The following is a 13,792-nucleotide window of genomic DNA, read 5'->3' on the forward strand; positions in this document are numbered from 1 at the left end:
GTTCTGAGAGCAACCCACGCAGGTGTACGTGATGTATGTAATTAATTGGTTCAGTCACACTGGAGCGCGTGCTGAGCGGGCCAAGGACACATTTCACACGGGATCTAATAAGCATCACTTAAGTATGAGCAGAAGACCACCTAATGGGTAATTGCACGTGTTTTTGTATCAAAATCTTAACAGCAGACTGTCATACTTCCCCAGGCCTACATCTTGAATGAATGTGAGAATGGGTCTACTTTTATGGCTATCAGCATTATCTGCTGCAAACAATTACTTTATTATATGGCTTTTGTCCAGCTGGCCTGCTGAAGGTGTAATTTACTTATCCTCAAAATGTGGAAGGTTATTTTCAAAAACTCAGTTTTCTGATGAGGTAGCACAGCTAAAAGATCTCAAAACAATGAACAAACTTGTAAGTTGTTGAATAGTTGACATTTCTTTCTACTTTAACAACTTGTATCTTCAAAAAATTAGGGGAACAATAATTTGTTTTAGTTGTGCCTTTGTTTATTCCTCCATAGAGTAAGCTATGCAGATACAGTTTAGGTAAACTTTGTTAATATTGCCCTTTTTTAAAAGCTATGTATTCAGTGAATATTAGGGAGGTAACCTGGGCCTTTTAGTTAAGTACTTTCAAATTTCATTAGATGTATGATAACAGGATAAGTGTTTGAGTCTAGGGTTAGAGGATGTCTTATGATGTAAAGATTGTAAATCCCCAAGCCTTGAGCAGATTTGATGTATTAAAATGTTTTACTTGACTAATAGAAGAGCACAAGACATTGTTCACTTGTTGAAACCGTAATATATAAAACAGTTTTGTTGTTTGCTGTCAAGTCCAGGGATTATTTTAAAGATGAACCCTCTAGAGGGAAGAGCTTCCCCTCTTCTAAAAAAGAAAGTGAGCGCCAGGCATCTCTTCATTCATGCAAGGAACAGAAACGAAGGTTGGACATAGTTGATTTTAAATTGTGGTATCAAAGCAACTGAATATGCTTAGATTATTGGGTTTTCTGTTGAATCATGGGCATTTTGTACATTGTGTTACATTCTTGTGTGTGTGTCTTAATCCTAATTTGGAGAGAATGTGTGGTGACACAATATCAACAATAACTTGTTGGTCATGTTTACTGTACATGTTCTCAAATTCTCATGTAATATTTTCCCAGGCTTCAAACCAGAACCTCTTGTCGACGTTTGTGTGACCTTTTGCCCTTTGTCAATGGTCAGTTAGACACAGCAACCACCTTAGAGCTTACTACAAGGTACATGAGCTACCTGAAGGAAACTCTGCCTCCAGACATTCTGTCTAAAGTAGGTCTACTGCATCCTTGTGGCAGCATGGAAAGACAGTCTTTTGCTGTGATCATTTTCATGATGTAATGCTTTATTTTCTACAGGTTAATAAAGCAGTTGAGGCTAAAGTGAGTGGTTCGTGTAAAAACGTACAAAGGCAACAGAAGAAACGGTACAATTTGTCCTAGCCATAGTTATTTAGACTGGGACAAATATTTTGAGCTTTTTATATTAAGTTTTAAATGGCAAAAGTGCTAAGTGCAAAATATATTTTTCCCACAGAAGAACATTGAGAACAAATAAGAATACTCTGCAGAGAGAAAAGCCAGCTGCTAAGAAGTCAACTGAGGGTATGAATATTAATTTGCTTTATTGCATTTTGTGTCCGTTGATGCAGTTGTATCGACTGAGCCTTGCAAGCCTGAGATGGCAAGTCAAATACATTTAAATTGCATAGTTTGAGAAACTTTCCTGCAGTGTGAGCCTGTTAACATAGTATTTCATTTCAGGTCATGTCTCAAGAATATGCACTCGGCCTCCGACAATGGATCCAACTCTTCCCCAAACTGACAGCCTGACCACAGTGCATGCCCCTCCAATACTGTTGGACAAATCGTCTGTTCCCCGTGGACAAATGCTGCCAGTGTGCCAGGATCAATTTCTCTCTGCCTCGTTTCAGTCTGTGGAAAATAACTGGATCAACCCGGCATCTGCATTTGTGAACCCCACTTCATGTGCTTTCCCACCAGCAATGATCAGCCACACTTTTTTATCTCAGATGGGACCCCATCCCTCCTCGTTATGGGATGGCACTGCTGTCCTGGTGGACCCTGTTGCTCTCCCATTAGTGAATTTTGGCCAAGCCTTCAGCCCACCTGACCATACGACAGTAACAAACTCCGTCATACCCCTGGTAGAACAAGGTCAGATCGATTCACCGTTGGTCGGCCAAACTGACAGAGTTTCAGCACTAGATTCTATAAACCAACCACACGCCCCATTTTCTATGTTTCAATGCACAGCTTCAAGTTCTGATGACCTGACACCTGAGGCTGGAAATCAGCCAGTGTCAGATGTGCTGTGTGACTCAAGACTCCTTCAGGGGAATGACTTCTGTAGTAGCAGTACTCTTACAGATAGTCCACAGGATGTGGTCAGTCCCTTTTGGCTGGATTTGCTGTTGGATACCAATGGTAACATGTGCTTCCCAGATGCTAATCTAGTAAACATTGTTCTTTCACCATACACAGGGTCCAACTAACTCTATGGTTAGACATGTCACAGATATATGCATATTATATATTCAGCATTAATTGGCCACATATTTGAGAAATAAATGTAGAGATATTGGTTAACGTGTTCCTTGTTTGTTGGTTTATAATGCATATGTGAAAGATATAGAAAGTTGATGGTTTTTCTGAGCTAGAGCTGCATTTTTGCTTGTAGGGGGGTCTATATACCGTACAGTAGCTTGGCATGCAATACATGTCTATATACTGTAGGTCATCATTATGGCCAACAAAAATAATTAGAGCATAGTGACAAAGCCCATGAGGTCTGTGTGCAGCAAAGTACATGGACCTCAATAAAATAACTTTTTGATCACATAAGTGCTTGCCGATTTCCCCATGTTGTTTGATGGTGGTTCTGCATCTCTTCAATTTCTGTCAATGAAGCAGATCAGTCATATTTTATTGTATAGTCCATTTGACCATTTTAAAAAGCCAATGCATAGAAGTTGATTTATGTTACATAACTGAGAAGCCATTGCAGGAATGTTTTTGTCTCATACAATGTTTGAGTACTTCTGTCACTTCAGTTATGAATAATAAATACAAATATAGCCAAAGGTAATATTTGAAATGAACTTGTTTGACTAACTTACTTATTTTCAGGATTTTTGTTATTGAATTTGTATTATTCAACTGACTGCACACACTATCCCATAACAATAGATAACTGTGACAAATATGCATATCATTTTAAATAAGTAAAGTTTATACTGAATATTTAACACTTGGTACAGAGTGATTATTACAACCCTGGTTGAACAAGAAATGTAAAACATAATTTGGAATTTCCTGTTTATTTGTTAAACCGTTGGTGTGACACTGGAATTAACATGTTGTGAAACACACTTCCACTAGATGGAGGTATCAGGCTGCTAGATTTATGATACCGTTTTCTGAATTTCAAAAAAATATAACTGGTCAACTCTATCCTGCTCGTAAAGCGTAAAATGGTTAACTGTGAATCCCCAAATCTTCAAAAATACAAAAACATATTTCTTCAGAAAGTTCTCATTATTTCAGTTGGGAAAGAAATGCACAGCTAGATTACTTGAAAGCCATCCGACGGTAACATTGACCTTAAAGTTGAATTTTAAAAAGATTACAAACCAGATCACAAAAAAACAATTAGTCTCACACTTCAAAGTTCACATTTTGTTAAATGTTTTGTCCATCAAAATATAATCTAGATTTTTATTTGAAGCACTATAAACATTAACATTTAGAAAATGTGTATGTAACTGCACTTAAATGCAGAAGAGCGCACTGCACATCGTAGCAGAACACAAATCTAATAAGTGTTAAGACATTAACATCGTAGTTACCGTAATTAACAGGAGACTGCAGATATTCTTGCTCCGTATTGAAGGTCTTCACATATTAGATTTTTGTATATCATTTGATATGTGCAGGCACAGTAAGCGGCAGTGATTACTTCTCATTTTAAACACCACAGGGAAAACAGTATAATAGACAAGCTTTGGTCTGAAACAGTGATATCTGAAGATACTGACATACAGATAAGATATGTTTTAATCATTAAAAGTATAGAAATTGCACTTACCCTAACACACAGATGCTTCTCAAAGATTAGGAAAAGTTCCAGTGTCTAGTCAACAACAATTCAAAGCTGTCTTAGTATAAAGAGTAGAGCTAAACTGGTATCTCCCAAGTGAAGTGATAACACCAGACTGTTAGTGTGGATCAATGTACTGCATTATCGTGTATTCATTTTGGTTAGATTATATGTTTCTCTTCATTTAGGTCCATCTACCTTATTTAACAAAGATTAAAGTGCTTCAGAGCTGTATCAAACTATAGGATATGCATATAACAGTAGTTGCATTTTAAATATAGAACATGTTTTATAAATAATGAAAATTAAATATAGATTTATTTCATAGAATACAAATGATGCTTTAAGGCATTGCTGAGGGGAATGAGGCAGGGCACAACCAGCTATTTGCCCGATTTCTCCACTTGCTTCCCATTCTCTGGTTTTTCCATAAGCTTGTAGTCTTCCAAAATGGCGTGCGCCGTCTGCTTGCCAGTCTTTTTCACCATAGCTTTGATCCCCAAGTTGTCAACATTGAAAGCAGTGAGACCAACATTAATGGCAGAATTGACAGCGTGGTCGGTGGCTTGTCCTGCTGCTGCCCCGTACCTTCATCAGAAGTCAGATTGGGTGAGAGGTCAGAACGAGAGGCGAGAAACAGAGGATTTGGGGAGAATTAATTGATATGCAGTGCAAGGGATTGCAAAGATGCCATGCTGTATGAGGATTATACCCATGCAAGTGCAAAATTAAGACATTTCTGCCTGCCAGAATCTGAATTCTAATAATCTTTCCACTGTGGTTCATAATTTAAATGGTGGAAAATATCGATATAATCATCCATCATGGTAAACAAATTTATTCTTCCCATAATATCAAAGTTTATTGAAATTATTGAATTAAGATACCATTTAATGATAAAACAGCCGGATGAGAATGTTTGTTTTTGGCTCAAGTACTTCACTTAAAAAGAGAAATGATATAACAAAAACTCAACCCTACACTACGGGAAGATTATAATATCAGGCAGGACAGAAAAGTTGTGAAAGTTCCATTCGAAACATTTGGAGAAACCAGTGGACAGCAGCACCATCATGTGAATTGCAGAACTGGGAAGGGCAAAGAATTAGAACAGCATCAATGTTTTTAGAGTGCTTTGTGCCAAATCATAAAAGACAAAGTCATGCTTTCGATTAGTGATGAACAGAGTTAAATAGCTGGGTATAATTAGGACAAATTACACTTATTGTCGTTAGGTGGGTCAAAGATGTTTTGTAGACCCCTATATCTGCAAAGTAAATCAAAAAAGAAAATAAGTGGGTGCACGTTTGCTTTTGCATGTATGATGCAAGAGGTCGTTTGCAACATACACATCAAAAACCGGTTTTCGAAAGCAAGTGTTGAGCAAAACATTTGCTTTGCTTAATATTAAAGCAAGTGGTCAGTGGTCAGACAAGTCATTTGAAATGGAAGGGAAGACTTACTTGTGTTTTACGGTGGTGACCGTCTCTGATGCTACACTCGTAGTAATGTCCTTTGCTGCTACTTCCAAACCAGTCCACATGGTCGCAAATCCTGAGCAAATACACAGAAGACAAAGCACGTTAGGCACATGTTAGTAGAAATATAGAATATAACGTGTAGATGCACTCCACCTTGCACTCCACTGGCAGCCACCACCATGGCTCCATCTATGTTGGAACGCCCGTCCTTGTCTTTCTTCATAGACTCTGGGATCAGCTTGCCTCCGTGTTTTTTCACGTGTGGAGCCAACTCTCGTCCCACACAGCCAGCGACCGTGCACACCCCGTCCACTGCAGCAACAAAGAATTACTCAATTAGAGGTCCACTAGCAGAAAACACGCAGAAGGTCAGTAAAACATGCTGACTTAGTCACCTAGAAACTGGCTGACTTTGACAGCTCCCCCTGTCGCTTGCTTGGCAACATGGAGGCCTTTGGTGACTGTGGGGCTGACGTGGGCGGGTGTGTCCTCTGGGGTGATGTGTTCTCGGAGTTTAGATGCCCCTTTGTGGATGGCCTTGCCTGTGAACTCAGCTCCTTTCACAAGGCCCCAGCTTAGCCATGACGCACCTGAGAGGACAACAGTTTCATACAGGCTAGTAACAACAGTCCAAGCTAATTGTGAAGAAACAAAAAGCATTACGAATTTTAGGGTGAAGACGCAGTTTGACCTCACCCGTCAGGATCCCGCTTGCCACCTTTTCACTCCACTCAGGCAGAGCCTTGTCGTCCTCCTCCTCCTCCTCGGACACTGCTGGTGCAGTCTCCTGAGGTGTAGTGATGGACACCTTCTGACAGAGATTAATGCTATCTGCAGCCTCTTCAGGAGCCTGATCATAAAGACACATTGGTTAGCTACTGCAGGAAGGAAATAAGACCTACGTTATGTCTGTAAAAGTGTTTGGGCAACTTGTGTGCTACTGTAAGCTGTACACATCTCCGTTCAGATGCTTGTCTCCAAGTAACCCCCCCCAATTCACACAATGGCTCCTCTTGTTATTCTGTGGTTCTCGTTACAATGTGGCTTTTGTTTGCCACAAAGAGATTGCCATTTTAAAAAGTTCAGTGCATTCAGAAAACAGTCTCCCTTTGGGCTGAACATTTCAAATCTTCTATTTGACCTAAGAACTGAAGGAAAGACAAAAGTGCCTACTTGCTGCTGATAGGGAATCACGTCCATCAGAGAAGATGACTGCCTGATTGCGTACATAAAAAATGACCTTGTTTGGCATCGATCTGAGCCAGCGTCTCTACCTCCATCGTGGCTGAACTGGCACTTGTCTTGAGCTGAAACTCTGAGGCTGTTCCAACTGCGGCAGATAAGAGCATTATAACGGATTCATTCTCCTCACCTGCCTGTCCTCACAAATCCTCACAATGCTGAGGCAGGGCTAATTTGGAAAAGTGTGCCAGCTCAGAAGTAAGCAGGAGCAAGAGTTTCATACCAGGCCAAAACAATGAAAAAGTTAGTCTCAAAGTATTGCGTAAGCAGTAACGACAATCTTTTTCTCGCAAGGAACTGATTTAATATCTGCAGTATTTGCAGAATGTGTTTGTGATGGAGGAGAGTGGAGGGTTTTTAGCAATGAAATCACAAGCTAACTAACAGTTGCTCCATTTTGGTGCACTTTATACATCAGTCTGCACTTTCAACACAGAATTTATAAACAAACAAAAAGATCCTCTGGGGTGAGGAAAAATGTTGTATTTAAGCACCCACCCTGTCCTACATAGATGCTGATTTGTTAATTCAACATTAGCAGCTGAAGCTCAGAAATTCTGGTATTATGTTAATATTATTGAATAATTAGACTGATGAGTGGGATCTCAGCTTTCAAAGACTATGCAATATATATATATATATATATATATATATATATATATATATATATATATATATATATATATATATATATATATATATATATATATATATATATATATATATATAAATATAAATATATATATATATTAATATATATATATAAATATATATATATATTAATATATATATATATATATATTAATATATATATATATAAATATATATATATATATATATATATATATTATAATGAAATGTTGTGTTGTAGCAGTACAGACTACACAGCAACACTGACCTGAACCCTGAGATCTGTCATCTGGGACAGCAGGTCCTGGAACTGCTCTCTGTTTGCAGCAGGCAGCTCAGAGGACAACACCACCCCGACATAATAGCCTGGAGCTGACGCCATCAAGTCCGGAAACATAAACACACCAGTGTTACACAGCAACACTGGAGAGTCCACGGCCATGAGAGGGTACAGCCAGTCACACACCTGCCAGGAAGCAAAACAAAAGGGATGAGAAATAAAGAATGCAACAGCTGGTAAATGTGATGATCAATAGATAAATGTAAATGATGAAGTGCCTCAGCCCAGAACTTTATTTCTAAATGATGTGCCCCAAGATACAGCAAAGTACAATGATGATTGAATGTATATGGAAGTTGAAAGTAAGATGTGGGTAAAGCTCTGAAAAGAGATCTTGCTGAAGTATAGGTTTCCAATTATAACGTCGAAATGAGGAGCCTTACATGTCTAATTGTGATCCTGATTAGTGCAACACAGTGAACTGTCTAAGAGGAGACAAACCAGAGGACACCGTCTCCCTCTGACTGCTGCATGTCTAACAGGATTATAGGGCAGAACACTGTAAGCAGGGTTTAGTTTATTTACTTGCACTCATGTGAATCACTGATGTCACCCACTGGCAATAGCACCTGGGAAATCCCCCAATGAAGAGTCAAACTTCAGTCTCGTGATCCACTAATGTCCCTGTATTGGCTGTTTTAACAGCAGGGCAAAACATTGCCCGAAAGAAACACTCAATTCAAAAACAGGACGAGTTGGATAAATTAGGTATGGTATTATTGATTTAGTATTTTAACAACAGCTTAAGCTGATACGTTTGCATGGCCTTACGTACTTTCTTATCTTATCATAGTTTTTTCATATGACCTCCACTTTGACAAACTAATCTAGAGGTTCAAAGGACTGATGGCAACAAAACATAATATAACATAAGTCGTGCTTGTGAATACCTCATTGACTGTTGCATTGTAAGCACCATACTGTATAAAAAGATCTGCTTTTGGTGGCATTTCCTAAAGAGTGAAAAGATATTTAGTTAGCCCCATGACCCCATTATAATATAGATTAAAATATAGGTTTTAAAACACCAAAAATATATATAAAAAGGAAAAAGCCATAAGATCATCCACATTTTGATGATGGGGGGGAAATATCTTGGGTGACATTGTATCCATAAACCCATTGGGCTTAGGCCACTGAGTACACAACGCTCACATGATCACGTCCATTGTGCGAGGCAAAAGAGATAACAAGCCTATCTCCTCCTGCTGACTCACAGTCTCAGAGATCTTGAGCCGAGCAAACATCTTACAAAATTAGATTAAAGGGCACAAGACAGACTGGTGACATTATACTCGCACTTACTGCATCAGAAGGGCACTTATCTAGTCCTTTCGGGTATTTTATCTTACCTGTAGAAATGCTGGTGGGCGGTTGGGCATTCTGTCAGAGTGGTCACTAGTAAACTTCACCAGCCGCAGGTAGCCCGGGTACGATGGGGCGCTCACCTGCCCTTCAGGAGTGACAAAGAATATCTGTACACCATGAGGGATATACACCAGCTCCTCTCCCTCGTCACCCATACTCTGGAGAGATGGTGTGGAGTTAGATGTGCGACTGTAGAACTCATCCCCAACCAATGACATCTCCCCTGCATCTGTTCCGTATGAGACAGATAGGTGGCCGTCAGCCGCCTGAGGAGAGTAAGCTGGAGGCTGTTCGACTGGACCCACAGGCTGTCTGGTCGGTGAGAGAGGTAGACCCTTACTACTGCACGCAGGCACGCCTCCTACAGCTCCTGCTGCCTGGCTAGTAGCAGAAAGTAGGTTTAGTGGTTCTGGCCTCTCTGGCTTGTTTTTGTTGGGAAGTTTTGGGTAGAGACCTTCTTCAGGCGTATCTGTAGCACCAGGGCCAGATACACTTCTCATGTTCAGTATAGGTGCAGATCCAAAGTCAGAGCTGGTCTCCAGCATGGCCAAGCGAGTGGTGATGTTGTTCAGCGTCTCCTGCATCTTCTGCTGCATCTGTCTGGCTGATTCCCAGGAGCTGCCGACACACTCTTCTCCCTGTGAAGGCACAGTGATGGCCCTGAGAAGGTGCTGTCGCCCTCGCTTGTAGAGCTCCAGGGCCTGTGTCTTGTCTCCAGCTTCATCTACAGAGAGCCCTTTATTGATGCACTCAAAGGCCCTCTCATAGCCATCTTTGATCACTTGGAGTCTGGCATTGTCGAATGCATCTTGTTTAGCTTTCTCCATTCCGTCTGAAATAGGACTTACAATTAGATTTATATATAATGTGGTGTATCCATCCAAACATGGGCTGACACATCACATACAGAACTAATGCAAAAACACGTACAGCATGTTATTGAAAGGCCAAATGTTATTCCATTTAAATGTAACTGAATACTTAACTTTGGCCCCAGTTTCAACATCACCTTATCCTAAATCAGACGTCGCATCAAGTGACACGTGTAATCTGGCTGATGATAAGTACAGTTACCTGATTCACTCTAGATGCGTCATGCGGTGTAAAATATATCAATAAAGTAACGTCAGGCTAAAACAAGCTAATGTTGACGATAAAGTTGGCAACACACACGCCCAACAGCTAACGCCATGATGTGATTGTACCAACAGCAACATAAGTGTAACACAGAGAAATCCGTTAACATCATTAAGCTACTGTCAGTTTAGTTAGCATTAGCTCCTGCATTAGCTAACGGTATCCATGATCAACTTACCACACTAAACGAAAAACTCCGAACAGCTTAATTAGCTCAGTTAGCTTGTAGCTAACGTTACGTTACGTTGTTGTCAAAAAGGATCCTTCTGGCTGCTGAACAGCGTTAACTTCAGCTACCGTCTTCCTGAGTAAAGTTGTGGTCGTGGCCGATGGACCTTTTCACGACCACCCCCCAATGTAGAGAAGTGATGTTACACAGACTTCTCTCCACAGTATTGACCCTTTAAAAAAAGATCAAGTATCGTGACAGGATGTATCGACGCTTCGCTTCAACTACAAAAAGTATCATGCAACATGATGTGCCTCAAACGTTTCTACGCTTTAGGTTTTATTGTGAAAGTATTAACCGGAAGTGATATCATGCTGTCACGCTCCATCGACGCTAGTTGTACTAAATATATTCGTCTCGACGCTGGATGGCGGTGATAGTTAACTTAGAATCACGGGGTTTTATAGCCATCTCGTGACGAGTAACTGCAACTGATTCAAATGAATCAAATCAACGTCAAACGTCAATGCAGAAATGATAGCATACTAACACTTCCTGATGAATACTTTCAAAAATAAAATTACAAGCAACTTAAAATACAGTGACCAAGCGGAAGTTATTACAAGCAAACTGCATTGACGCTGCTTTAACTAATGTGTTGCAGTTCCTCACTGTGGCCACTGGAGGGCAGTAAGCAATCACCATGCTAAATCATCAGTTTATGTTCTAACATTAGTCTCGCCTGTGAATGAAGAACTGCAACACATTCTAATTAGTCAAACTTACATCAATACGGACATCATTAACTACAATTTTACGATAAATACTTTTAAAAAATGGCCACATTTCACTACAGATATTCAAAATAAACAAACAGTATAAATCCCTACACCATGCGTTTTACATGCAGTACATACAGAGCCATTAATCGGGAAACTATCGAAGTGCATACCACTGACCACGTTAGTCGAGCAAGCACTGGTGTTAGAAAGCCTTGCCACTACAAACTATAAATCCTTTCACAGTTTTAAACATAAACATTCTTAATGTCTGCCACATTATTTCCTGTTGCAGTGTAGGACATATGTGAATAATATCAGATGTTGCCTTGCGATTCAATTCCGTTAAACCGGTCTATCTTCTTAAAGTAATGTACCTTAGTTAGTAATGCAACCGAGAGCTAGCCTACAGATTGCTTGAGCTGCCTCCTTCACACTTACATCTATTATTTACTTCTTGGTTGTAGTATCTAACTGTGGGTACTTCGGGAGTCTGAGGTGTTTGGTTGGCCTGGGTATTTAGGATTTACCCCCCATCTAGTGGTCAATGTAAAGCACTGCAACATTGCTACTACTTGCTTCTGGTAGGTCATTTCAAACATATATTGACCAAACTAAAGTAGTCGGAAGCGAAAGGACAGAATTATCATACAGAGTTAGATACTATATTTACTATACCAAGTTTTATATTTACCGTCCTCATCTCAAAAGGGAACCCAGCTGCTGAGAAAGTTGCAAAACCCAACGCAGTTTAATTTGTTCAGGAGGTGACCACTTAAATGCAACGTGTGACCTTTTATGTTTACTGGCCACCCGCAGCAGGAGTGGAGCAGATACATCTGTTTACCAGGGCTCTGAGTCAGAAAATAAACTCAGAAAATGGCCTCTTAAAGAATCCTTTATACAATATGGTTGTTTGATGATTCTCTCACTGTAAATAATAGTTGCCACATAATAATGATTCATTAGACACGTAGATCCCAGGACAAGAGTGAGGAAGACAAGACTTGAGCTCTCCTTTGTGCTTCTTTCAAATTCAAAAAAAGTAAAAAGTATTAAATAGAAATACTTGAACTTTCACTTAACTACTGCTGTGTTTGTAGTTCAAACATGACTGCAATGTTTCTGCAGCACATGCGAACAAGATGACATTAACATTACGACTTCCATGGCTAGTTAATATAAAGTAATCAGTGAAGGCATTCCTATAATATTAGTGTCAGATAAATGTAAATGAGCTTGCTTCTATACAAAAGAAATAGCTTGGCCCCACATTGTTAAGATATTTCTTTGTGAGCCCCAGAGTGATGTAAATGGTGTACATCAGAATTGTATGTATGTATCTATCAATACAGAAGTGTTAAATGAAGAGAAGTAATGATAGATGGCTATAGTCTGCAGAGGGCGCCAAATCCTATCTCAAATGTAAAGAGTTGATGAGACACGGAAATGGAGAACAAGAGTGGTGGTTATACTACCGTGGGTTCAAGTTCATCAAAACATTTTACAACCCTCGTAATTTAAGCATTTTGCCCGAGCATGGAAATGATTACCCTACATCTTGGCATAAACGTGCCACTAATGACCATTTAATTGGCAGCACATGGGCATTAAGAAGAAGGCTAAAGGCATTAAAAGCCAAATAAACATTCATAAACTTTTTCACAATCTTTCATGTCCCAGTTAGATTATTGTGACTGATGCCAGTTTCCAGATTCCAGAAAGTCTGTGTGAGCCTGAAGGCATGTGATAAACAACAGTCACATCACCAGTTTGACAGATTTCCAGAATACATCCTGTACAGATACCACAGCAGCGGAGGGACCAGACTGGACATGCTCTTCACACATGAGGAGCTAATACATTACAGCTTCAGCACATGTGCATGTGCATATCCTGTTTAACTATGTCATACCAAATGGTATTTTTCTTTCACATTACAAACTAAGCATGTTCAATAATAAGGAATCTAAGGTCTTGTCCCTAAAATGTGGGTGCTCATTATTTAGCCATGACCATGTTTACTATTTTAGCAAATTGTAGTCAAAGTGAAGTGAAGAAAGTTTGTTGATAATTCTCCTTTGACTAAATTCATTGTAAATACACCACCGTACTTTAACCTCTTTCTTTCTTTCTGTAGTTATAACTCTTGTGTCTGCACATTGTATGGTTTATTATGCATGAGAGATGTATTGACTAAACTGCAAGTATATTGCATGTCTTCATCTTGTTGACTATTTTGCCTGCTCAACCTCCATGGGGAAGTTTAAAATGTATTATGTTTGAGCAACAATTGTCTGGCTGGTGATACTCGTCCTCTGCCTTTTTTATGTTGCTTCACTTATCAGAAACATATGTGGCCTTCATCGTTTTGCAAGGCTGATTTCTTTTAAATATATAGAATCAGATATAGTCTGGTCTGTGGTCTCAGTTTGGTCAGAGCGATAATATTTCAAGATGACATCAAAATAATAATGTCGTA

The 13,792-nt window shown here is 39.5% G+C and overlaps 2 protein-coding genes across 5 annotated transcripts; one reads left to right on the forward strand and one right to left on the reverse strand.

Annotated features, from left to right (window-relative positions):
* The first annotated feature begins 2 nt into the window (after nt 1-2).
* On the forward strand, nt 3-3,485 carry LOC115018219 (uncharacterized). Of its 3 annotated transcripts, none has more exons than XM_029447116.1 (6): nt 44-147; nt 841-950; nt 1,173-1,317; nt 1,404-1,471; nt 1,582-1,649; nt 1,809-3,485. In XM_029447116.1, the coding sequence occupies exons 3-6, from the start codon at nt 1,273-1,275 to the stop codon at nt 2,558-2,560; spliced, it is 933 nt and encodes a 310-aa protein (XP_029302976.1). In that variant the 5' UTR covers nt 44-147; nt 841-950; nt 1,173-1,272; the 3' UTR covers nt 2,561-3,485. The 3 variants fall into 3 exon arrangements, with proteins under 3 accessions (XP_029302975.1, XP_029302976.1, XP_029302974.1); XM_029447114.1 differs by having other exon boundaries at nt 118-223; XM_029447115.1 differs by lacking the exon at nt 841-950 and having other exon boundaries at nt 3-147.
* On the reverse strand, nt 3,370-10,944 carry spartb (spartin b). 2 transcript variants are annotated; one of them, XM_029447113.1, is made up of 9 exons: nt 10,541-10,944; nt 9,210-10,057; nt 7,786-7,983; nt 6,342-6,495; nt 6,041-6,235; nt 5,799-5,957; nt 5,628-5,718; nt 5,385-5,431; nt 3,370-4,752 (listed from the first exon to the last, which is right to left on the reverse strand). In XM_029447113.1, exons 2-9 carry the CDS (start codon nt 10,050-10,052, stop codon nt 4,646-4,648), a joined length of 1,794 nt encoding a protein of 597 aa, XP_029302973.1. In that variant the 5' UTR covers nt 10,053-10,057; nt 10,541-10,944; the 3' UTR covers nt 3,370-4,645. The 2 variants fall into 2 exon arrangements, with proteins under 2 accessions (XP_029302973.1, XP_029302972.1); XM_029447112.1 differs by lacking the exon at nt 5,385-5,431 and having other exon boundaries at nt 3,769-4,752.
* Between the last annotated feature and the right edge of the window lie 2,848 nt (nt 10,945-13,792).

This window comes from Cottoperca gobio, chromosome 13 (assembly GCF_900634415.1).
Source record: "Cottoperca gobio chromosome 13, fCotGob3.1, whole genome shotgun sequence".
Taxonomy (NCBI): Eukaryota; Metazoa; Chordata; class Actinopteri; order Perciformes; family Bovichtidae; genus Cottoperca; species Cottoperca gobio.

Excerpts from the sequence above, each read along its gene's own strand:
- spartb (XM_029447112.1), bottom strand. The coding sequence starts at position 10,052 with ATGGAGAAAGCTAAACAAGATGCATTCGACAATGCCAGACTCCAAGTG. Across the intron at positions 5,958-6,040 it reads CAAAGTCAGCCAGTTTCTAG|TGGACGGGGTGTGCACGGTC; the intron begins GTGACTAAGTCA and ends TTGTTGCTGCAG. Across the intron at positions 4,753-5,627 it reads GTCACCACCGTAAAACACAA|GTACGGGGCAGCAGCAGGAC; the intron begins GTAAGTCTTCCC and ends CTTCTGATGAAG.
- LOC115018219 (XM_029447115.1), top strand. The coding sequence starts at position 32 with ATGTATGTAATTAATTGGTTCAGTCACACTGGAGCGCGTGCTGAGCGG. Across the intron at positions 148-1,172 it reads AGCAGAAGACCACCTAATGG|GCTTCAAACCAGAACCTCTT; the intron begins GTAATTGCACGT and ends ATATTTTCCCAG. Across the intron at positions 1,472-1,581 it reads CAAAGGCAACAGAAGAAACG|AAGAACATTGAGAACAAATA; the intron begins GTACAATTTGTC and ends TTTTTCCCACAG.